This window comes from Pungitius pungitius, chromosome 9 (genome assembly GCF_949316345.1).
Source record: "Pungitius pungitius chromosome 9, fPunPun2.1, whole genome shotgun sequence".
Classification (NCBI taxonomy): Eukaryota; Metazoa; Chordata; class Actinopteri; order Perciformes; family Gasterosteidae; genus Pungitius; species Pungitius pungitius.
Window position 1 is genome coordinate 19,752,616 of NC_084908.1, and position 26,161 is coordinate 19,778,776.

General features: G+C 44.4%; 1 protein-coding gene and 1 long non-coding RNA gene across 2 annotated transcripts; one reads left to right on the plus strand and one right to left on the minus strand.

The window, feature by feature from the left end:
• Positions 1-7,272: 7,272 nt before the first annotated feature.
• On the minus strand, positions 7,273-8,571 carry LOC119218009 (uncharacterized). Its single transcript, XR_009956971.1, has 3 exons — positions 8,474-8,571; positions 7,976-8,076; positions 7,273-7,338 (listed from the first exon to the last, which is right to left on the minus strand). It is a non-coding gene; the product is annotated as an uncharacterized LOC119218009 (long non-coding RNA).
• A 4,728-nt stretch (positions 8,572-13,299) lies between these two features.
• Positions 13,300-25,460, plus strand: LOC119217859 (protocadherin Fat 4). Its single transcript, XM_037471850.2, has 29 exons — positions 13,300-13,447; positions 13,976-14,044; positions 14,353-14,510; positions 15,306-15,353; positions 15,437-15,526; positions 15,620-15,706; positions 16,017-16,124; positions 16,208-16,321; positions 16,799-16,892; positions 16,977-17,095; positions 17,293-17,466; positions 17,754-17,882; positions 18,159-18,314; positions 19,245-19,425; positions 19,723-19,856; positions 19,980-20,930; positions 21,005-21,130; positions 21,227-21,478; positions 21,574-21,672; positions 21,815-21,987; positions 22,149-22,300; positions 22,429-22,736; positions 22,978-23,088; positions 23,309-23,500; positions 23,602-23,699; positions 23,797-23,958; positions 24,143-24,337; positions 24,576-24,654; positions 24,737-25,460. The coding sequence occupies exons 1-29, from the start codon at positions 13,372-13,374 to the stop codon at positions 24,827-24,829; spliced, it is 4,728 nt and encodes a 1,575-aa protein (XP_037327747.2). The 5' UTR covers positions 13,300-13,371; the 3' UTR covers positions 24,830-25,460.
• Positions 25,461-26,161: the final 701 nt, after the last annotated feature.

Here is a 26,161-nt window from a genome sequence, read left to right on the forward strand (position 1 = left end):
AGTCAAGCCACTGCTGGATAGCAAAGCCGGAGATGAAGTCAGCCTTGCGAGTAGCTGACTGGCAGTTCCAGAGTCCTCCTGGGACAAGGTGCTGGACATGTGTGGAGCGGGTGGGGTACGTAACAGAGGAGAGATTACGACAAAGTATTGATCTAGTCCGAGGGCGGTAGTATCTGCGGGCAGAAATTCGAAAAGGTACAGGAATAAAACACATTGTTACGAATGAATATGAAAGGCGCCGCACTCAGCCGCCCTGAAGACTCCAAGACGAGCACTTTGACACCCTAATCAGTGCACATACACCACGTGCTTTTTGATAAACAAAGATGTGAGAACTGGCACTAAAGACTGAAACTAGTAGTCAGCAGAAACAACAACAACAACAACTAGCAGTGAAGTTAGCTTAAAACAAGAAACTGTAACATATAAAGCAGTAGCAGTCAAGTTTCACTTAAAAACAGCAGAAGCAACAACAGGTTTAGCAGACTAGCTTGGTTAAAGAAAAGATACTCAATCTGATTTCAAGTCTCCTGGATGTCTGAAGATCTGGTAGAAGAGATGCACACATCACACACATGTAGGTTACAGTTGATAGAGTCCCTGCTGTTGACTGCATGGTCAGACTTCCACCCTAGCTCAGTCATAATTGTGAATGATGTTATTTGTTGTAAAACATGTTTATTTATTTGCATTCTACTGTTTACATCTCAATATGTGTTTTGCTTGGCTGTATTTCTAAACATGGAAATGCGTTAACTTGAACAGACGCGGTCATTGATTTACTCACTTATTGATGAGGCCTTGCATTAGTTTGATGAGCTTGTTTTGTTCCAGAGAGCCGCCATCAGCCACAGCCTCCACATCTGGATACAAAATGAAGTTTAATGATAGAGTTCAATATTTTCGTTATGTGGATGATTCCTGATTCCTCATAAAACAAAAAGAACGAGTTGAAAAATACGTTGTAGTAGTAAATGAGTACCAAGGGGTTAATCGAAACTCACCAACAGATCCACAGGTGAATCACATGTGCAGGACCAGGAAAGCAGGCTGTACAGGTATCAGTCAATGCTACACCCTTTTCCACTTACATAAATATGGATTCACTGCATGTTTTCCTCTTGATCTCATGAAAAAGTGTGTTTTGAATACAGCTACTAAGACCACTTTCTCCAACACGAGTCTTCAGTGTTCCATTCCTGCCAGGAGGGGGCGGTGTATGCATTTATACTCACAGTTATCCCTCCATCACTCTCAATCTCATCTGCCAATATTCTTAAATTACGTGTTAACTGACTTGAGTGTAAACAAAGCACGGTGTCATGTATCAACTATAGCAAAAAAAAATTATGTTTTTTTTTTCTTAAATGACAAATTAATATAACTTCTTGGATTCCTGCCCTCTAAGCACACACCTGCACCTGGGTGAGGGGGGGTCACTGTATATTCCTCACAGCTCTCTTCCAATGCTCTCATTAGGTTGAATGGAGGCGATATTGTACTGTTTTGTTATCACTGATGCTCTGAGATATGAATAAATTAATAAATTAAAGCTTTGCCAAACCCAAATATTTTTAGGGAAAACCGCGAAAAGGCCCCCACTACTCTATCAAATGCCTTTTAAGAATCGAAGTGAAGGCGGCTATGGGTGTGGTTTGCCCCTGATTACATTGTATAGGGTGTAACAAATGTCTAATATTAAGATCTTTGTTAGAACTTTACAGTCCACATTAATCAAACACACAGGTCTTTATTTTTCAGGATCAATAGGGACTTTTAATTAATTAAGGATATCAGCGGTTGCATGTATTTTGTAGCTCTCTAGTGAAAATGATTCTTCGTACACCTCTGTCAGGATAGGAGCTAGTTTATCTACATATCTTATCTAGTTCTTATAGTTCTCTGATCCGTTTAACCAAGGCGATTTTCTGGGCTTTAATAAGGAAATGGCCCTTTTAACCTCCTCCACTGTTATGGGGCTGTCCAAATAGTTTTTGATCCACTGGAATTTCTGGTAATGTAACATTTAAATAGAGTTTAACATAGCTTTCTATTTCTGGATCAGCCTCTTATTTATAAAGTCTAGATAAAACCTAGAAAACCCCGATGGATTTCCTTTGTGTTTGTCACTAGTTTCTGTGACGCCGAGTCCTGTGTTGTTTGTCTGTGTTTTCTGTGACTCACCTGTTTTGTCGTTTCAGGCCCCTCCCCCTCACTGTGTGTGATTACAAGCTCCTCCCTGATTGCCTTTGTCTCGTTGCCTTGTGTATTTAGTCTGTGTCAATCCCTAGTCAATGACGTCATCAGTAACGTAACTTAAAGGAGCCGTGACCCATTCTTCATAAGACAGTAAGCACATGTTACTTACATTACCAGCATCCAGAGGTGTGGACTCGAGTCATGTGACTCTCCAGAGTTGCTGTCTATGAAGATTCATAACAGACTGAAACAGTAGTGGTAAGAAGGATCAACGTGGAAGATGGTAAGATGGCCGCTACATTTGAGTCACAAAACTCACGATGGAAAGAAGAAAGGATTATCACGCAGAATAAACCCTTCTACACGGATGAAGACCAAGTCAGAGCCTTCATGAAGAGATGCTCAGTCAAAAGCTTTGCCAAGAGTTTGAGGATGTAAATGCTGAAGTTGTAGCTTTGTTGGATGAAGATGAAGGTCAAGCAGATCAATATAATTGATATAAACCAAGATCAGCACCCATAAGAGACTTTGTGGAAAATACTAAAAACTGGTGTGGAAAAAAGTATCGAAGCAAAACAGTGTCACTGGAATTACTTTATCAAATGAATCTGAACGATGTGATGTTAATGTTGAGGACAGCGTCTCTCAAGTTGGGGAAGAAAGACACGGCTAACAAGTACCTCATCTGCTAGCTCTAGCTCAGTAGCTTCATCTGTAACCACCATAGGTGTAACAATACATTCTTTGAGGGGGGGCTCGTGTTATTGAGACAATACCAATCTGCCGAGAAGTTTGTGGAGGCACTGGGGCTGGAGAAGGAGAGTGTGTTCCAGCTGTGGTAGTAAAGCTGAAATCCAGAAAAAGTGAACAGTACGTAGAGACCTACTCCTTCATAGATCCTGGCAGCAACGTTTGGCAGTGAAGAGCTACAAAGAACACTAAACCTTAAAGGAAAGCGCACCCAGTTTCTTCTCGACACAACGGGTCGAGACCAGTCTAACGGTCACATTGAAGTGAGTGAGGGACCCCATGGCCTCAAAACTGCCCTTCGATGGCTGATAAATGGCTCAAAAAGGGGGAAAACCTCAACACAGCCAGTGGTAAACTGCAAAGCTACACCGCTAATCGCATCTCAGTGGTGGAAATAGAAGAATTGCTAGTGAAGCACTACAGTGCAGATTTCCCAGGAAGAAGCTGTGAAGAGAAGGATGAACTGTCTCAAGAGGATCACCAATTCAATGCACGTTGTTACGAGCTCAGCAAAGATGGCGGATGGACACTCCTGCATGAGTTTGCTGCTGAGAAATGAAAACATCAGAGTGCAAATGTTTTCCCCCAGTTTTCATGGGAAGTAGCAAGTCTTCTCGAGTCAAAAGGCTCGAGTCCAAGTCAAGTCACGAGTCATCGATGTTAAAGTCCAAGTCGAGTTGCAAGTCTTTGTGCGTTTTGTCGAGTCGAGTCTGAGGTCATCAAATTCATGACTCGAGTCTGACTCGAGTCATGTGACTTGGACTCGAGTCTGACTCGAGTCCAAGTCACATGACTCGAGTCCACACCTCTGGATGCTGGTAATGTAAGTAACATGTGCTTACTGTCTTATGAAGAATGGGTCACGGCTCCTTTAAGTTACGTTACTGATGACGTCATGTCCCGTATTCTCCAGTCGAGCTTAATCAGTCTGAGGAGCAACGCGTTTTTTTGCCCGTTGTGCCAAGTCGAGCACCGAATGTGTCTTGTAACTGAGTTAAGTAAATCTTTTGAAACAGAGTTGCTGTCTATGAAGATTCATCACGCGTCAATCTGACAGCCCAAAGAGACTGTAACAGTAGTGGTAAGAACAATCAACGTGGACGGAGGTAAGATCACCTGAGGTCAGTCACCTGTGCAGGACCAGGGGAGCAGGATGTACAGGTATGATCGGTATGGTTGCTATCAGTCTGACTCAATCCTTCACAACTTTTCCACTCACTTAATAAGATTCACTGCATGTTTTCCTCTTGATCTCATTAAAAAGTGTGTTTTGAATACAGCTACTACGACCACTTTCTCCAACATGAGTCTTCAGTGTTCCATTCCTGCCAGGAGGGGGCGGTGTATGCATTTATACTCACAGTTATCCCTCCATCACTGTGGGAAATTTCATCTGCCAATATTCTTAAATTACGTGTTAACTGACTTGAGTGTGTGTAAAACAAAGCACCAGGTCATGTCTCAACTATAGCAAATATAATCCCAATTAAGTAGCATTAATTATTATTAAGTATATAATAATATTAGTAAGCTTATTTCATCATGAGATGGAACTTTGTAAGCAGATGAATATTGGGTGAAACAATTCATTTAGTCACAATTTGTCTTTAAGCCTTTACAAATAACAGAAGGCCTTTGGAGAAAACGATGTGCGTGAAACCTCGTCTCCAGACTCCAGGTGAGAATGTGGAAGCGCCCCCTGCTGGCGGTGAAGAGCACGTAAACACCCTTTATTATTGCTCATTATTTAATTATTAATGAATAGGCAACAGTGAAAGGAAATGTGGTGTGTTAATAATAAGAAAACATGTAAGTGTAATTGTTGTAAAAGACACCAAACAAAGCTGAAGTGTGTGTCCCGTTCATCAGGAACACTGATGCAGTCTAACACACCTGCTGCAGGTGTCCTCCCTTCATGAAGGTTCTAATGTGTTCAGAGGCCTGGATTCACCTGATGGATCACGTTGCAGGACGAGGTTTGTGCTTCTGTTGGACTGTGTTATGTTCCACTGCAAGTAGGACATGTGGACAGAATCATGCTGTGGCAGAGCGAGAGGTGCTTTGATAAGATAATGTTCTGATGATGAAGACCATGAGGAGCCTTCAGTGTCTGTCGTCAGGAGGTGCAGCTTATTTATGTTTAGTTGCAGTTTGAGTTTGAGTCATCAACACCTTTTATCTGATCTGATGACGTCTAAAACCTGCCAAATGGACACGGAGACAAAATGTCCCCGACAGAAGGTCCAAACTGTGGAAGGACACACAGACACATGAGAGGTGATGCTGAGCCGAGCTTTAATCAGAAAGAGCAGAAGAGCAGAGGATTGAACAACACTTGAGGGAGGGAGTGACATGAGGAAACACTGAGGTTCATTTACATCACACTTACTTTTTATCTTTCATTTAAACCACATTAAACCCCCCTGTGTGTGTCTCACAAAGCATTAAAGTTGGTTACTAGAGGCCTCCATGACGCAGCTGGGAGAACCTTTGGGAGGAGGACACCTTCATCAGCTGTTTTTACCCCTCAGCGCCTGCCAGCAGTCTTTCCTCCTCCCTTATCAACCTTGTTATTTTTTTGACCCGTCTGTGGGGGGACGGTGGCTTTGCCACCTGGAGGCACGTTGACAGAAGTGGACGCCGCGTTGGGAGCGTGTTGTGGGTCGTCGCTGTAACAGTAGGGCGTGACATTGTTGTCTCTGGAGCATCTCGTGCACGGCACCGAGCCGTCGCATCGGTAGATGTTCTGCAGCCCGATCTGAGCCCCGAGCCGCTCGAGGGCTCCTTTGAGTTTCTCCACGGGTATTGGGTTTCCTCCTCTAGGCACAAACACTTTGGAAAACACAACAGCGTAGTTTGTCCACTCCTTAATCACATTGATGCTGTCTAAAATATTAGCGGGATGGTCTTCAGATGCACATTGCTGATCACACGGGGAAGCAAAAACGTAGAAAAGCAAGAAATCCTGTTTGTTGTTGGGATTGTTCTTTAAGGTGTTGAAGTTCTGCAGAACGCGGTACTCTGCGTGATCAGCTCTAGTTGTTTTCTTTGGAGGACTGCATTGTTTTTTGACCTGATCCCACGTCATCTCTTGTTTTTTTGGACATTTTATAAGAACATCCTTCCATGGTTCCCGTACATTTTCATTCTGATCCAGAAAATCCCGCCATGGTACCAGTGCATTAGGACACTGATCCAGAACATCGTCCCATTTCAAAAGCGTGGCTGCAACCATCCTCTCACTAGTGTAGACGTCACATCCTAAGATCTTATTCTTCACGTTATCGGCAGAGTCGGTGACTTCACTGACGTTGTACTTGTTGTTGTTGTCGTACGGGATGCTCACAGCCAGACTGAACATGGGGAACCTCCTGTCAAAGGGAACAGAGACACCAGACTTCACTACAACATCACGTTAATAAAGGATCCTCCTCACACTGTAGACTTCAGTCACTGTTACTCCACCCAGCTGTTATTTACTCTATTTAGGATTATAATTAGAAAGTCAAAACTTAATGTCCGTCCAGAATTCTTCTTCCAACATTGTGTTAATGTGTAAAACACTGGAGGCAAACAGCCTCTGCTTATTATTCGTTATTATTCATTCCTCTTTAAAGAACATTTAAGCTTTTTTTTGGAAAAGAACCTTATACAATTCTTTTTACTTCATCACCTACTGACCTTGGTTTGTCAGGACGTAATTCGTAGGACGGTCGATACCTGCAAATGAAAACAGAACCAAATGTCACTGACGTGTTTGAAACAGAAGATCAGAGCAGCGTGTTGTGATATTTATTCTAATTATATCAGTATAGATTCATTTCACACGGCAGATTTCTTGCAATTCTCCAAGAAAACTTTCAGAGCAAAAGGAAAACCAGCTCATTTTATTGCTCATTCTTATGAGCAGCTGCACTATAGTTACATGTTTTTCTTTTTTTTAATTGTATTTCTATTTAAATATGACAATACGTTAAGCAGATATCAAACATGTCACATTGAAAGTTTCTTATCCGTAGAAATAATTAATCTAAGGGCAGGTTATTCAAAGATGTTGGTTGTTGTATATTTTACTTTAGTTTTGAATATGCATACCTAAAATATTCAACTAAATAACAGAATGAATATGAATGAATAAAAAGCATGCAAAAAGTAAAAGGAGAAAAAAACCTCTTCAATAATACATTTAACTGTTTCACAAACTGTGAAAAGAACTAAAATAGCTGCTTTTTAAAGGAGACATATGCCTACTGACCCTCAAAGAAATAGAGAAAACATTCAACGAGCCAATCACAGTCTGTTATTTAACACCAGCTGACTCACTTGTTCCAGAGGTAGTTGACGATTTGTTTAATTTGGGTCTCGTCTGGTCTTTGAAAAGGAGCCAAACTGTTGAACACACAGCAACAGGCCCAGAGAGTTATTTTAAAAACAAAGAAATTCAGAGCATGATTAGAAGGTATTTATATTTTATATTTAAATATAATTTGGAGCCTCATTTAATAAAAAGTGGGAAAAGACAACAAGCATTCGTGTGGAGCCAAATCCAGGTCAAAAGTTTTGTTCATTTGAAAAAAAATGTAAACCTAAAAGTTTAAGTTTTCTTAAAACTGTATTCAAAATAAAAATAACTGGACGAAAAATATTTTCGAGTTGAAATATAGTTTTTACTCAGTTTTATTATTTTTTTGAATAAAATATATTTTTTCAATCTTCTCAATCTATTTTTTTATATTTACTGTTTTATATTTTTCGGTTGCACATTTTATATTTTTATATTAAAAACTTACAGTTCATTCACTATTAAGTGAAGAATGAAAAAAGTATTTTATTCAAAAAAATATAGAGCTGATTCAAAACTATATTCAACCCGAAAATATTTCTCATCCATATTTTTATTTTGAATACAGTGTTGTATTTTTCAATGTTCAACAACAAAACTTAAACTTTCAGGTTCACTTTTTTCTTCAAATGAACAAAACTTTTGACCTGGATTCTGCTCCACACAGTCGGGATGTTTACTCACTTTTTGTTCTGGTCCACCTGAGGGTTCACAGGATTCTCCAAAGAACTCCCAGCAGACGCAGATAAGAGCAGCAGAGCCGCCATCAGCCACAGCTTCGCCATCTGGAGACAAGATGAAGGTTAATGATGTTAACAATGATTACGTTTTCATTACGAGGATGAAGAGACGAACGAGTCAACAAATACGTTGTCGTAGGTACACGAGTGCTTTGTCTATTTTATTGACATTGTCCTTTTTGCTTAGTCAATAAATACAACTTTTATCTTGTAAAACGACCACTAAATAAAATACATGTACGTAGGACCAAAAGTATATATTATGGTATGGTTTTGAGGAAAGGACAATAATCATAAAGCACAGTATGTAAAACAAAATGAAATTTTGAATGAATAAATAATATATGAATAAAAATATGTTTCCACAAAAATATGAACACTTTCTACTTTCTACACACAATCAACTCAAAAACACATCTCCTTTAAGAATCCACATATTCACCACTAATCTCTGCTGTTGGTTTGTTCCTAGAGAGAGGTGAGTCTTCTTCTTCTTCTTCTTCTTCTTCTTCAGGTGTTCAGGCTGCAGTGAAGACAGTCAGGAAGAAGCAGTGTTTATAAAGAGGAGCGTCTCCCTCAGGGAGGTTCTTCTTTTACATTTTCTCAGAAATGAGGAAGACTTTGAAGAAGGTGTGTTAGTGAGATGGTGAGATCACACGTTCCGCCCAGCAGACGCTTCTGAAGACAAAGAACGGGAAGTTTGATGTTCAGTAGCTTCCAGCGTCTTACTTAGAGCACATAGAGTCCCTGCAGAGGATAATTGTGAATGATGTTATTTGTCGTCAAAATGATATGTATTTAAAATATATATATTACATGTGCAATACGAACAACTTCTAGGTTTCATATCATTTATTTGTATTCTTCTGTTTACATTTTCATATCTGCTATGCTTGGCTGCAATGCTAACTTTGGAAAGGCTTTAACTTGAACAGACAACAAGCCGTCAAGGGTGTTTGCTCACTCCTCCGTGAGGCCTTCAAGGGTTTGGGTCCACAGATAACAGCCACAGCCTCGCCACCCGGATACAATATGAAGTTTAAGCATGACACGATGTTTTCATCATGTGGATGTTTGCAAACTTTGTCTGCTTTCGTTCAGTCCACATTTGACATCATTTTATACATTTTGTAGTGGAAAACGACTCCCAAAACCTTTTGAGAGGAGACCAGCCAGACCAGATGCCAAAATAAAATGCATGTACTTATGTATGGTACGGATGATAACCATATAAAGCACTGTATGTAAAACAACATTAAATGTTACTATAGATAAAGACACAGGGAGGAGCGTGACCCCTTTTCCACTCGACGATTGTGTCCCTCTCGGTGGGCTCTTACTGATGTTGCTGATCAGGCACCAACTTTACCGAAACAAAGCACTGCAGTGGGCATTAACAACCTGTCCGAAAACACTATAAAATGGCTCAAGCTAAAATAGGTGTCTCTATTAAGCGCAGCTTCAAACTGTCGGTAAATAAAACCCGGTAGGCGAAAGCCGCTTTAGGCAAAACAGGCGATCAGCAAACAGAGCTGTAAGCAAACAGAGCTCAAGGCAAAGCAGGTTCCTTGAAGGCGAGCAGTTTGCAGATTCTGCCAAAAGTCCCCTAGAGGATGATTTCAAATCAATAGAATAATAATAAACAACACCTCAGTTATAGAAACTAGCGAAATGAAATCACCGATCAGGCAGGTTGTTCTCTGGTTCCGGTTCTTCTACTTTAGGCACGAAACCGTCTGAAAACAGCCCACTTCTTTCTCACATTGATGCCGTGTATTGTTCTACAGAGGAGCTTCTTAACCTGGCTTTGATCGAACCGCGGGGGTCAAGACACACACAGTTTAGCCCGGTTCACACTAGCAATGTCAATGAATTGAGCACAGCCGTGTTAAAATGAGGCCACTCGCATTACTCCTGACGTCTTGACGGATACTTTGCCATCGGAGAGTCATACCCTGCAGGCGCGTGACAGCCGTCGCGTCAGCTGACTACAGTCAAAACCCCGAGGAAATCATTGAACTCCAGCGGAGCTCCAGCAGCAACCCTTTGGAACAACGTTCACGTGTCACCACATCGTTCCAAACCCCCTCATTGCTAAGAAAGATCTTGATGTCCTCGCACCGTTTGTTACAACGTGTCTTGATCCTTTTCCAGGACGGTGGACCACTAAGAAAAGCAACAGACGTTGTTGCTAAAATGATATCAGAGTTTTTTGTTGGTTTGGTTCTTTGGATTTTATGTGCAACTGATGCATTTCATTTTGTGCACTAATGAAATAGGTAGGTTTCGCATCTATCTATTTTTCCAATAACCAAGGGTTCGGTGACTGTCCTGATGAAGCTTGCCGGGTTCAGAAGGGATCGAGAACCACTGTTTTAGAGGGACTCGTTTCTGACGGCATCCTGGTACATCACGGTATTTTTTGGAGTAAATAAAACTCGCTCGCAACTGGCTAGCGTGTTAGCTCGTGTCAAAGGGAACAGAGACACCAGATGTGAGGCAGGCTTCATTACAGAAGCATGTTGATAAGGGTCATGTGGCGCGTGGCGCCGGGGGGGGTGCGCTGGGAAACGCGAGGTTGGCAGTTCGAACCCCGGCTGCTCCGTGTCCCTGAGCCTGTAACACCCAACCCCCCCCCAGGCAAATGTAAACCCATGGGTCAAAAATGCAACGCAAGTCGCTGAGGTCATTGATGATTTCTGCAATTTGGGTTGTTATTTGGGAATTTGGGATGTTATTTGTCGTCAAAATGATATGTATTTAAAATATATATATTACATGTGCAATACGAACAACTTCTAGGTTTCATATCATTTATTTGTATTCTTCTGTTTACATTTTCATATCTGCTATGCTTGGCTGCAATGCTAACTTTGGAAAGGCTTTAACTTGAACAGACAACAAGCCGTCAAGGGTGTTTGCTCACTCCTCCGTGAGGCCTTCAAGGGTTTGGGTCCACAGATAACAGCCACAGCCTCGCCACCCGGATACAATATGAAGTTTAAGGATGACACGATGTTTTCATCATGTGGATGTTTGCAAACTTTGTCTGCTTTCGTTCAGTCCACATTTGACATCATTTTATACATTTTGTAGTGGAAAACGGCTCCCAAAACCTTTTGAGAGGAGACCAGCCAGACCAGATGCCAAAATAAAATGCATGTACTTATGTATGGTACGGATGATAACCATATAAAGCACTGTATGTAAAACAACATTAAATGTTACTATAGATAAAGACACAGGGAGGAGCGTGACCCCTTTTCCACTCGACGATTGTGTCCCTCTCGGTGGGCTCTTACTGATGTTGCTGATCAGGCACCAACTTTACCGAAACAAAGCACTGCAGTGGGCATTAACAACCTGTCCGAAAACACTATAAAATGGCTCAAGCTAAAATAGGGGTCTCTATTAAGCGCAGCTTCAAACTGTCGGTAAATAAAACCCGGTAGGCGAAAGCCGCTTTAGGCAAAACAGGCGATCAGCAAACAGAGCTGTAAGCAAACAGAGCTCAAGGCAAAGCAGGTTCCTTGAAGGCGAGCAGTTTGCAGATTCTGCCAAAAGTCCCCTAGAGGATGATTTCAAATCAATAGAATAATAATAAACAACACCTCAGTTATAGAAACTAGCGAAATGAAATCACCGATCAGGCAGGTTGTTCTCTGGTTCCGGTTCTTCTACTTTAGGCACGAAACCGTCTGAAAACAGCCCACTTCTTTCTCACATTGATGCCGTGTATTGTTCTACAGAGGAGCTTCTTAACCTGGCTTTGATCGAACCGCGGGGGTCAAGACACACACAGTTTAGCCCGGTTCACACTAGCAATGTCAATGAATTGAGCACAGCCGTGTTAAAATGAGGCCACTCGCATTACTCCTGACGTCTTGACGGATACTTTGCCATCGGAGAGTCATACCCTGCAGGCGCGTGACAGCCGTCGCGTCAGCTGACTACAGTCAAAACCCCGAGGAAATCATTGAACTCCAGCGGAGCTCCAGCAGCAACCCTTTAGAACAACGTTCACGTGTCACCACATCGTTCCAAACCCACTCATTGCTAAGAAAGATCTTGATGTCCTCGCACCGTTTGTTACAACGTGTCTTGATCCTTTTCCAGGACGGTGGACCAATAAGAAAAGCAACAGACGTTGTTGCTAAAATGATATCAGAGTTTTTTGTTGGTTTGGTTCTTTGGATTTTATGTGCAACTGATGCATTTCATTTTGTGCACTAATGAAATAGGTAGGTTTCGCATCTATCTATTTTTCCAATAACCAAGGGTTCGGTGACTGTCCTGATGAAGCTTGCCGGGTTCAGAAGGGATCGAGAACCACTGTTTTAGAGGGGCTCGTTTCTGACGGCATCCTGGTACATCACGGTATTTTTTGGAGTAAATAAAACCCGCTCGCAACTGGCTAGCGTGTTAACTCGTGTCAAAGGGAACAGAGACACCAGATGTGAGGCAGGCTTCATTACAGAAGCATGTTGATAAGGGTCATGTGGCGCGTGGCGCCGGGGGGGGGTGCGCTGGGAAACGCGAGGTTGGCAGTTCGAACCCCGGCTGCTCCGTGTCCCTGAGCCTGTAACACCCAACCCCCCCCCAGGCAAATGTAAACCCATGGGTCAAAAATGCAACGCAAGTCGCTGAGGTCATTGATGATTTCTGCAATTTGGGTCTCAATCCTTAATGAGGATCCCAAAGGGTCAAACTCTTTACGTGCGAGTCAAACTGAGTCAAACCGCTGCTGGTAGATGTGCACCTTTAATCACTCAACTGTACTCCTTCACCAAAGAAGGAAACCAAAAGCAACATAATTTCTATTTTAAACAAATGTATTAACCCCAGGTTTTCAAGCTGAAATCAAAGGAAATGCCATAGAGCATGACAATCTGAAAATGTGTAACTCCATGTTTTCATTTTTTAAATTTTTTATTTTTCAGAAGCGCGACGGACAGGTGGGATTAAAACATGAAACCATGAAATGGTAAACTTCTGGATTTCTTTCTAACAGAAGAACTCAAAGGGACAAGAAACAGTTTCACAATCTACAAAAGCCACATAATACAAATCGGTACAAACAAGGTCAAAGGTCACTCAAAGACTTCAACCGAGAGCTAAATGTGGCTCGGCCTTCTCCACCTGAGAAGTGAGAACACACCTGTTTAAGGCCAAATGAAAGTCCGTCCTGTAAGCACTGATTGGTGTAACGCTTTACAGCGGGCCATAAAGTGCGGGGGGGGAGGGGGGGAGGGCGAAGACGCTTCTCAACAACACGGAAATATCGGCGGATCGGTTCAGTGTCGGTTTCCAGGATCTTGGGGAAAACGCAAGCGGGCCGACATGGACACGGGGGGTCCGATCCGGGCCGGTCTCCTTCTCCTGGCTTGTGCGTGTGTGGCCACGGGAAGTCCGATAGGTGAGTGGAGGGTGCTTCTGAAGGCGGGAACAGGAGGAACAGAAAGGTTCTCTCGTGTCACCAACACCAAAGTGCTGTTTGTTAAAAGAGAGTCGCGGCCTAAACGGGGATTTGTCAGGTGACGTTGACCTTTGACCCTCCAGTCAAAGTGGACTCGATGTATATAAGTGGAATTAGTGAAATGTTGCGGTTTTTTTTTTACATGATTTGAGCTGTCATGAGGCGCTGCAGGGGGGCTTCATAAATCTACTGAGCCCCCCGTTAGGTGACACCTACGCCCTAGCTCCTACCTCCTACGTCCTTTATTTTATTTCTGTATTAAATCATGACGCCACACCAGCGTGGTGACGCCTCACTTTACGTTTTAGTGTTTCAAAGTCCACCATCAGGTGTACGAAGGTGTAAAGAATTTCAGTATTGTATACAGAAACAAGATGGCAAAAACTAACACAAACACACACACAGTATGTTTTCATGTACTTGAAACTGTGTTTATCATAATAACCCGTAGTGTTCCTGTTCCTTAAGGTACTTCTGATATTAATTGTGCTGGGGGTAGCACTGCAGTATTGGGTCAAGTGAATGAAGGATATTCAGGTGAGTAACATCTATTTTAAATGACACTGATATTGCAAAAAGTCACTTCATCAGTAATTTTGAAATATAAAAAGAGATTAGAAATTCTCTGTAAGATGTATATCTTTTCAATAATAATTCAATGTATTTCCCGAACAAAGTGTCTAACATATGTTGTACAATCATATCTAAATTGGCAGCTTCCTTTTATATCCTGTGAATGTGTGACGGCCATCGATACATATTTGAAAACGTTGCATCAGTGCGACGCGTCATTCATCCTCACTGAGTGGAAAGCTTTTAACGCTCCGTCTCCCGTGTTGATGCAGGGGAGGTGGAGGTGGTGAGCGGGATCACGGGTGGGGTGAAGCTGGTGCCCCACATCTTCCCGACCCACCTGCAGTTCCTGGAGCTGAGCTTCACGGCGGGGGACGCCACCGCGACGGTCCGCACCACAAAGCCGCTGGACGCCGACGCGCTGGCCGCCGTGAGTTGGACAGAAGAACGTTACTAAGACGAGATGAACGAATGATTAAAGAGGGTTTTAATGCAGATAAAAAGGGTTAAATATTTCATTACATTTAAGCTAGGCCTTATGGCCTACATATACCATGCCTATGCAAGTTTAGGCTCATATATGTAGGCCTACATGGCCTATATAGGCCTACATATATCTTTATATGCCTATGTAGGCCTACATGGCCTATATAGGCCTACATATATCTTTATATGCCTATGTAGGCCTACATGGCCTATATAGGCCTACATATATCTATATATGCCTATGCAGGTTCACAGGTTTAGGCTCAAGGTTTAGTATGCTAGTATGAAAATAAATGAGTCATGCCCACGTTACACCCTCATGTCTCACTCACACTTCCTAACAACGCGCATCTTGAGGGATCGTCATGGAAACACTCCAGATAGCACGACTCATCGTGACTCACGTTAGATAACGGTTGAGCCGAGAGGTTCAATGGGCGCATATTGCATCATACTAGTTAATATTTAGCCTAATCCGAAAGGCGCATGACTACACACATACATTGGGATTTTGTAGATGGCTGCTGTCATCATTCCTCCTGTCGTTACTAAAGAGGTTTTATGGAGGTGATGGAGGGTAAAAACACATATTCCCTCTGTAATAAAAATCATTAAGTTCTTCAGGCTTCGTCAGTCCCAGTTAGGCGATATCTTCCAACGTCAGAAGCACGATTCCCTATTTCTAGCTGCTTGAGCTCAACCCGTGTTCCCGTCTCATCGGTGGCTTCATGTCTTTCAGACCGACAGCACCTTGTATTACTCCGTCATGTGTGACGACATAACGAAGGTGGGTGTCAACGTGTCAAAGTCACAATTTACACTGGGACGAGGAACAACAGCGTATTTCAGTTTACCTTTTGACCCTCACAGTACAACAACACTCGGACGCTGAAAATCAACGACCTCAATGACAACAAACCGATATTTGGACAGAAGAGCTACAGCGCGTCTGTCTCCGAGGTGAGTCCCTCAGCTCGACGCTGTCATGTGGAAATGGACATGTGGACGTGTGGACGTGTGGACGTGTCATTGTGCCTCGTCTTTCCCTTTCAGATCCACAGCGTGGACAGCGTGGTCCTCCAGGTGTCGGCGGTGGACGCAGACAGCACGCCAGCCAACAACCGAGTGGCATATTCCATTGTAATTCAGTCATAATAAGGCCACAAATATGAATACATATGTTATTAATCATAACATAATAATCTTGCACTGCCAAAGGGTTGAATGCAACTTGCTTCAAAGATTTTAATAGATGAAATCAAAATGGTTTATAAATAATACATTTGAATCTGTTATTTTCTCATGTTGTTATATAATTCAATTTAAACAGCAACAACAAATCACACTTTATAGAAAAATATTTTAAAAAGCTTTAGTGAAGTCACTGTTTCCACTGTGGACCTCGACGAGTAACAGTAATCATTATGAAAATCGAACTTTCTGTCATAAGGAACCGACTTCCGAGGACTTCATGGTGACCAACTCTGGGGCTTTTATTTTGAAAAGAAGTTTGAACTACAATATAGTTCAAAAGTACAACTTCATTGTGACGGCAAAGGTATTTGAACATATTCACACAAGCGCTAATCACTTAGAGGCATGACGGCGTGAATGGCTGACAGATGTGCGTGGTCACTGCAGGATAACGGCGGCTTAAACGACACGGCGTCCGTGCTCATCACCGTGGAGGACTTTGATAACATGAATCCGTATTTCAGCCACAACGTGTACCAGGCCTTTATTCCAGAGAACCAGGTTAGTCTCTGATGATCAAAACTGCACCTTTTAATCACAGTAAGCCCCTAAAAGCATATTCTGTTTTGTGGTACATTCTCCTATTAATGGAGCCATAATTTACCGAATGAACATCCGGATCTATTGAAGAACATTTGAATGTAGAGATTGAGACCATGGTTCATGTTTACAATGTTTATGGAGGGATTAAATCAAGAGAGACAGAGAATACGGCCTTAAGACATCAGCTTCCCTCTGCGGAACGAGAGGTTCAATAAAATGTTAATAAGTAACCCTGATATCTTGACTTCAGCTTTAGTTGTCCTACATTTACCTTCTGTGTGTTTGCTGTGCCATAGTCAGCGGGCGTTTTCATGGTTCATTTGTTGGATAAAACCCAAAGGGGATGAGACTTGGAGGGGGTCGTAAAACACCTTTTTTGATTCGATTAAATCTCCATAACCGTTATGTAACCCCCTGTATGTTTCATATTTAAAGGTTGGACCTTTCAGGGCTCTTGAGCCCGAGGCCATAAAAGCCCAGGACGGAGACTTGGGGATCAACATGACGTTGACTTACAGCATCAGCTCAGGTAAATGACGAGGAAGGAAGGCTTTGACCTCGGCTCGGACCCTTCCAGACGGAACAATGTTTGACGACGTCTTTGTGTGTTCAGTGTCTCCAGACAAGTATCGGACAAACTTCGGGGTGGACTTCAGCAGCGGGGCGGTGTCCGTGCTGACGGCTCTGGACCGGGAGGAGATGGCCAGCAGCGAGATCTCCGTCAGCATCAAGGTACCGACGCCTCCGTTCACGTAGGACAAGAGGAAGACGTGTCTTCACCAACCCCCTGAGTCCGTTTCCATCTAGTTATCCTGAACACGAGCAGGAGAAAGAAAATGACGACATTTTTCTGGGGAGAAAATACTTTTACCATGAATAAAACAACACAAAGCAGTGAAAAACTCACCTGTGACGTTTCGTCTCTGCAGGCGGCCCAGACGGACGACGCTCTGAAGACGGCCGGCGCCGTGGTGTCCGTCTTCGTGGAGGACGTGAACGATAACCCGCCGGATTTCGACCGGCCGGCCTACTCCGTATCACTCCTGGAAAACTCCCCCTTCGATGGCGTTGTGTTCAAAGCCGCGGTCAGCGACCTGGACCAGGTGCTGCGCTTTTAACTCAGAGCCACCTTTTAGAAGTCACATGATTGCTGCTACTGGAGGGCTTCAGGCCCGGAAAGATGATGAAGGAAGCACCAGAATGGTCACAGCTTGATGCAGTGGAGTTTTTTGCTTCGTCTTCATAACCATATTAAATGTCCCTGGGACCAATAAAACACGCTCCATTAATTAACACTAATTCACAATTTCATAGATCTGTCCTTTAAAAACGTGTCATTTATTTGATAGTGCTCTCTTATTGTGGTAAACTAAACCGTCTTTCTCCACAGGGAGGATTTGTGGGGACTCTACGGATCATTCCAGAATCTTCTCCCTTCTCTGTCGGCTCTGACGGGACCGTCCGAGTGAAGAACCCCTCAGACCTGGACAGAGAGACCACGGAAAGCTTCAGATTTGAGGTGAACTCCAGTTTTGAGAATGTGATTGTGGTAATAAGTGTGTTCCTGTGTGAACATTTCATCATTACAAACAACGCAGCGCCATTACTAAGTTATATAAGTTACCCTAAGACACAAACACAATACTACTTCATAGATACATTTATTGTTAACTATGTTATTCTGATGAGAGAGCCAAATATCACCGGACGTATCACGCTAGAACTATTTTATCTCCGCATCAGGACCTATACCGTGTCATATTATCTGTGATTTCGTTAATCTGTTATTTAACAGATCGAAGCAAAGGAGACAGATCCTCCCAACGCTGTAGTCGTGGTCGAAGTCAACGTAACTCTCCTGGATGAGAATGACAACAGTCCTTCATTCAGCAGTAAAACGTACGAGGGGAAAGTGTTTGCCAATCAAACAGTTGGAATGCAGCTGGTCCAGGTAAGTGATAAAAAACGTGTTTTAAACAATATGTGCTGGTCTGGAATCAGATTTCCATTACAGTTATGGAACAATCCATGTTGTCACCTGATTTTTTTATAGCTTCCAACATTTTATCTACCCTTGAAATATTCTTTGTGACCAGTTGTTATTGAATTGTAGAAGCTTGATATTATTTTTTAATACACTAAAAGATAACTAATTTCATATTAATCAATTTCCTCTTTTTCAAATCTCAAAAAATGATACCTCATAGTCTTAATTATTCCCTATTGGATAAAAACACATTTCTGCTTCCTGTGCCTCTGATTGGCTAGTATTGGGTACTAGCCAACTAGTGGGTAAAGTTAAGGAGTGAGGGTTGATATTGTTGGAATTTCAGGACCAAGCTCAGCCAATCAAGGGCAGAGTAGGGGTAGCGATGCCTTCGTCATAGTAGAAAAAAACCTTTTGTGATCATCAGATGAGGTCATGATAGATCATTTATTAACAATAAAAAAATCTTTCTGTTTTTTGCCCTTACATTTTTTTAAAAATATTATGGCATCCTTTAAATGTTATTGAATATTGTGATCATGAAAATATTTGAATGAAACCAGAGCAACATTAATTCATGCTCTTAACTGTTGGTATGGCGGGTTTTAGCTCAGCTTGTTTGACTGATTAAACCTCCTTAATGTACATGTGAACGTAATTATCTGTATAGATACTCTGGTGTTCCTCAAGGTTCAGGTCTCCTTCTCTTTCCTGTTTGAAGTACACTTGTGTGTGATACATCTGCCCTCTACTTTTATGCTGATGACACACTTCTCTATTTGACCCTGATTTGCAACTTACAACTTTGTTATCTCTCTCAACACCTTTTTCCTGTTTTCGTGTCATTTTCATTTGCCGTTTACGGATGTGGTGTTTGTGTAATTTAACTCAAAGGTTAAGGCCGAGGATCCAGATGCTGGCGTAAATGGGCAGATAAAATACTTTATTGACTTTGGCAACAACGACGGCTTCTTCTCAATCGAAGAAGACAGTGGAGAAATCTCGTTGGCTCGAACCATTCCCCTGCTGGAGAACCAGATATTGGAGTTCCCTCTCTACATAACGGCCAGAGACGGTAGATCTCTTAATTGCATAACTCACAAAACACTTAGCTGATTATGATGATTCCATTTTAGTAAAGAGCCAATCAGAAATAAATCACAACTCTATTTATTTTTGGTTTTGGATCTGATCTGAGGGTCATGATGTATTTGATAAACTGCTCTTTGTGGGCAGTTTAAATTTGTCCATTCAAAATCTTGTCCATTCATATAAAATTCATGAAATGTTATATGGATATATTGATATATGGTGTGTATATATATACTGTATATTGATATACAAACACAATATACAATATTCTTCCTCCTAGGGGGCGCTATATCCCGCTCCTCCTCAGCACAGGTGAACATTCGGGCCCCTGGCGACTCCAAGCCTCAGTTCCTACATGAAGTGTACCGTGGCACTGTAGAAGAAGAGCGGGAGCCGGGAGTTTTTATATTGAGGGTGAGTTGAGTAAGAGTCGATTTGTATCTGGAGTTCAGAGTGGGATGAGTAACTTTGGATTGTCTGCCAATTCATAATTGGAAAACTATTGTTTACATCCGGCTCTTGACCTTTTGTCTTCAGGTCGACTTCCTCGCCGTAGCTGCTGAGATTCCCGTGACTCTCCGAGTTGATTCCGAAGCCGACAAGTTTGTCATCACCGACGGCGGCGAATTCTCCACCAGGGTGAAGCTGGACTACGACGAGGCCCCACACAACTACTCCGTGGGCATCTCCATCTCCGACGGGGTCAACAGCAACAGCGCGGTGGTGGAGGTTCAAGTCACCGACGTCAATGACAACAGTCCCGTCTTTGCCTCCGGCTCCGCCACCGCGGCCGTCCCAGAGGACGCGGAGGCGGGGTCCAACGTGACGAGCGTGACAGCCACGGACAAAGACAGCGGCTTCAACGGGGAGATCCGATACTCCCTCAGAGGAGGACAGGGCAGGTTCTCCGTGGACCCCGTGTCCGGGACGCTGAGTGTGGGCGGTGCACTCGACAGGGAGGCCGAGGCCGAGTACAACCTGGTGCTGGTGGCCGAAGATCAGGGTCGTCCGTCCAGGTCGGCCACGGCCTCCCTGCTCGTCCAAGTGACCGATGTCAACGACAACGTCCCCGAGTTCTCACAGGCCGAGTACCGGGCCAACGTCTTTGAGACCGAGTCGGTCGGTACGAGCTTGCTCACCCTGTCGGCCGCAGACCCCGACGAAGAGGCCAACGGGAGAGTGACGTTCAGCATTTTTCAGCAAAGTCCGTCCTCGGAGCCTCCTGTCTTTGAGCTGGAGTCGTCCAGCGGGGTTCTGCGGTTGGCCCGGCCTCTGGACTACAGCGAGGTCAAGGCGTACAGCCTCCAGGTCCAGGCCTCCGACGGAGGGGCTCCCTCTCTGGTTGGGAACAGCTCTGTAGTGGTGACGGTGAGGGACGTGAACAACAACCCGCCGGAGTTCAGTAAGGAGATCTACAACGTGGCCGTCTCTGAGAGCCTGGCCAGCGGCGCGTCCGTCCTCACCCTGGAGGTCACAGACCCGGATGAGGTGAGTCACATCTTCTTTGTTGCTGTGATTGTGGGATCACAGCTGTTCAACACACTTCCTGTCTCTGTCTCCAGGGAGGATTCTCCAACGGTTACTTCCTCTTTGCCAACGACACTTTTGACATAAACAAACAAGGTGTGGTCTCACTGAGGAACGATGTCACCTTGGACAGAGAGACCAAGGACAGCTACATGATACAAGTACAAACATTTGAATCATGAAGGTCGTCCCATCACTTTTTTTGTTGGCATTTGGAGGACTTCTGAGTTCACGCTACTCTCCGTGTGCGTGTTCAGGTGGTGGCGGTGGATCAGGTCGCCGCCGGCCTGAGCGCCACGGCCCGGCTCAACGTCTCGGTGCTGGACTACAACGACAACGCGCCGCAGTTCCCGAGCCTCCCCGACCCCTTCCTCATCGCCGAGGGCGAGTACTCGGAGGTCGCCCCGGGGGACGTTTTCACCATCGAGGCCACGGACGCCGACCTCGGCCCCAACGGAGAGGTCACCCTCTCGCTCCTCCGCCCGCACCCGCTCTTCAGGTTCAGAGAGGTGAGGCTGGGACGGGCGCTGTGGGGGGGGGGGGCGAAATATGTGAGAGGCACGTTGTTTTGTGTTGAATTGTGTTGTGTGGCTTTGTGTTGCAGGACGGGACGCTGCTGGCTGTCGGCTCTCTGGATCGAGAGCGCCAGGAGACGTACGAGCTGTTCGTGAAGGCCTGGGACGGCGGACGCCCGCAGAGAGAGGTGAGATTCATGGTGGAACATTTTGAAGTTTTATCATTATGTGCGTGATCTGCAACAAAGAAATAACTCACTGAATCACTTAAATTGTAATGAATTATGACAAAATAAGACTGACGAGATCAAACTGATTCCTGCGCATCAGAACATCACCTCCATCAGAGTGAGCCTCCTGGACGTGAACGACAACAGACCCCAGTTCAGCTCCAGCAGCTACGTCAGCACCGTCCTGCTGAAGGAGGCGGAGGAGGGGAAGCTCCTGCTGACGCTGTCCGCCTCCGACCGGGACGCCGGGAACAACTCGCTCATCGCCTACAGGTCTGGAGTGTGTATAAAAATACAAAGTAGACTGTAGATTAATATTAGTGTCCAACAAGTCATCACTTACTTTTCTTTGTACTCGTCTCGTCCGACTGACTCCTCTTTGTACTTAAAATAAAACTAATTAAGTTCCGTCGTTCCGCTCCCTGCGGCTGCAGTTTCTCTGCAGGAAGTTCTCCATATTTGGCCTTAAACAGCGAGACCGGGGCCGTGACCTTGACCTCTGACCTCGCTGATGTCACAGAAGACACCACGCTGGAGCTGACGGCCGTGGCCGAAGACCACGGTCGGCCTCCTCTGAACTCCACAGGTATCTCATGCATCCTCAAGACTTCTAAATAACATTTAAGTGCAGAACCTAAGTAAAAGAATTTTGTTACTTTCCAACAAATAAAAACCGTTCATCACCTCCACGTACCGCCTGGGATTTTCTTCCAGCTCGCGTGGTGGTGAATCTGAGGGTTGCCAATCTGATGGAGGGGGTGGCCTTCCTGAGCTCCTCCTACAACTTCAGTCTACCGGAGAACCAGGCGGCGGGGGCGCCTGTGGGGAAGGTGTCGGCCTCCTCGGGGACCGTCCTCTACGACGTGGCCTACTCTCTGAAGACACACGCCGACCTGTTCTCCGTCAGCCCCAGCGGAGCCTTGGTGACCAGAACAGAGCTGGACAGGGAGGAGCAGGAGTGGTACATCCTGGATGTGGAGGCCGTGGACACCAGGACCCCCCCAACGTCAGCATTTGCTATGGTACGGTCGGCTTTATATGCGGTAGCCGCCCTATAGACATGTTATAGGGCAGAATATTTGAATTGATATTTACTATGGAAGACTTGGTAAACAGTAACTTTGTCCTCTAGGGGGAAAATGCCCCAAATTACCTAAAAAACGACTGTGTGTGTTGAGTGTGAAGATTAGTTGTGTATTACACAAATGTTTTGAATGAGATCTTCTCTCTTTTTTGCTTTGACCCGCTTCTTCTCTCCCTCAGGTCAGAGTTCAGGTGCAGGACGTGAACGAGTCTCCTCGGTTCCCCTCCGAGGTCCACAGAGCCTCCGTGTTCAGCATCGCCCCGTACAAAACCCCCGTGATCCGTGTGGAGGTAACCCCCCCCCCTCTCTCAGAAACAGAGGCGTTAACGGAGTCCATGTGAACACGGAGTTACAGAACATGTATATAATACAAAATATATATGTATAGCATGTCTGTGTCGATCATTGAAAGGGACAAAATAATTGAAACGATAGTATGTTAAAGGCGATACAAAGTATCACAGTGTTGAAGACACCCCCCGCCCCCCTCTGTCCCTCCCCACCCCCCAGGCTTCAGACCCTGACCAGGGGGAGGCCAGTCAGCTGGTCTACGGTCTCACTGAGGACAGTCCCCACTTCGACGTGGACCCGTCCTCCGGTCAGCTGTTCGTGGTGTCCGCCGCGGGACTCGCGGGACAGACGGCCGCGGTGGAGGTGGAGGCCCGAGACCCCCGCGGACTCTCTGCTACAACCAGGGTGGAGGTGGGTGGAGGAGAAACAAACCATTATTTACTGCTTCCGGTGTCCTCTGGTAATCGCTCTCTAAATACAGATTAATAAGATACCTGCCCACCTGCCTGTAGGTGGAGGTGAAGGGGAGCGCGAGCAGCGGTGACGTGGTCGTCCTCTCCATCAACCAACCCGCCAACGCGGTGGAGAAGAAGCTCCGCGAGGTGGAGAGGTGAGACCAGGTTAACGCACGATGACTGTTTATGGGATGCGTGGCTTCCGGGCGGTTCTGATCTGCGCCCCCCCCTCCCCCCCCGTCTCTGCACCAGCTCTCTGGGTTCGGCCCTGGGCTGGACGGTGAGCGTCATCGAGGTGTTGAGCACCACCCGCGGTTCCTCCGAGTCCAGAGCGCCGCGCGTCCTCGTGGAGGCGCGGGTCGGCTTCTTGAGCTTCGACAGAGGAGAGGTGGTTCCCTCGGAGGAGGTCACAGAGTAAGATGTTAATACATTATTAATACAACGTTATGACGACCCTTTGTGGTATTAGTACTTTCACTGGTACTAGTATCTGAACACTTCTTCCAATGCTCAGGTTATATTGAATCTGTCCTGCGGCTTCTTTAGGAAACTGAGAATCCAACAATCGTTGAATCATTGAACACAATGTTTCCTCCAGGAAGCTGCGGAGCCAATCAGCTGCTGTGAGGGCGGAGCTTGTCAAAGTGTTCGGGGAGGGGCTCCATTTCGAGGTGGAGGTGGAGGTCCCCAAGTCCCCAAGTCCCGCCTCCAGCCAGGCTGTGGTCATCGCTCTGTCCGTCATGCTGGCCCTGAGCATGCTGGGAATGATCGTGGCCGTTGCATTGATCGTCAGGTGAGCGTCGGAAGGATTCTTCCTGTGAACTTAAAGGTTCTTCTTCATAGTCGGTCTACTTGTTTTAGCTAATGTAGGCTAATGTAGGCTAACGCAGCTAACAACGCTAACAGCGTCAACTTGACTGGCCCTCGGATGCAATGACGTCATGTTGTGAGCTAACCGCGGGGGGATGCTAACATGCTAACACGCTAACATCAAAAGACCTCAACATGCCGACTCGTGTCCTCTCCCTCAGGTTCAAGTGGACGCAGAAGTGTCCGAAAAGTGACAAAGAGGGTCTGGTTTGTGACGGGAAGGACGAAAACTCCCAAAAGGTAAAGAAAATAATAAAGAAGATGCTCAAAGTTCTCCAGGAATTTCTTTGAATGTAACCTCATTTAACTATTTGTGATTCAGGGACAGAGGTCAGAAGAGAAGGGAGACAAGGAAATGCAGCCGAGGACGGACAGAGTGACGGAGGACGGAGACAGCCACACTTCTTCTCTTTAATCCAAACAGCTTTGGGTCCGATTGTACAGAAGGCCACTAAAATAATTTGTTTTTTTACAGTAAGCTCATACATTTAATGCTTCTATGGGACCAGAGGAGTCGCCCCCTGCTGGTCACTGCACAGAATGCAGCTTTAAAGAAACTACCGCATGCCTTCACTTTTCAGAACCGGGATGGGGGGTTGCTGCCTATATAATCATTATCTGTCCTCAAGTAATGCTGGACTACGTTTCTCCTTGTGTTCAGCTGGAATTAAATTAATTGCACTTTATTACAGAAAACGGAAACTCGATTAAATTGATTTGATTCATTTGTAAATCATCTATCAAATCCGATTGTCACTTCATATTGGCAGCTTTTTTTCTATTTCATTGATGCATTGATTTGTAAAATATGAAAATGCTTGTGCAAATGAATCCATATTTGACTCGATCAGTCAATATTCTATTTGCAATTTATGTAAAAAAAAGGAAATTATTTCTGCATTTTACATTTTTAAATGTAAACACTTGCATTCTTTATAAACGTGTGTTTGTAATGTGAAGCAACCTGATGTCGATGGATTAGAAACAAATTAAAATAAAACTGCATTAGGATCTTCTAGTTATTCAATTGTTTATTTCTATAGGAATGACTGACTCTGTTTTTTTTTGTTGAGTCGTTAGTCCACAGACGTCCACCTGAACAAAGCGTGTTGAATAAAGCACCGAGCTGACACGAGGACACACTTATCTGTATGTAACAGGAGGAGGTCACATTGGATCTTTTCATTTCATTTGGGATTTGTTGGGTCTACTAGCAGAACTAGGCTCAGCTCTCTTTTCCTTCGCCCGTGATAAAGTGATTAGAAGTGATGATGTAACCTTAACTCAAACACAAATGCAATGATAGCCTGCTTATTTGAAATTTAAAATTAAATGTGACCCCAGAGGAGACCTGCCTCCGGATCAAATTCTGTGTTTAATCTGTATTTACACACTCACATAACACACAGCAAATCAAAATCCAGACATGGACACTTACAGGCAGGGCCGGCGCTAGCCATTTGGGTGCCCTAAGCACAAATGCTTGGTGGTGCCCCCCCCAACCAACGAACCAACCAACCACCACCACCAAAGGAATAACAACCATTCAGAATGTCTTAGTTAGGTTCTCTTTATTCCCCAAATAACTTCTAAACATAAATAATTTACATAAACAAACATGAAAAGAAATAAATCATATAAAAGATAAAATTATAAATTATAAATACCAAATACCACCACAATTACTAAAAACACAGATTTGGAACTGAACATTGTAAATGCAGAAAGTATTCAAGTATATAACCGT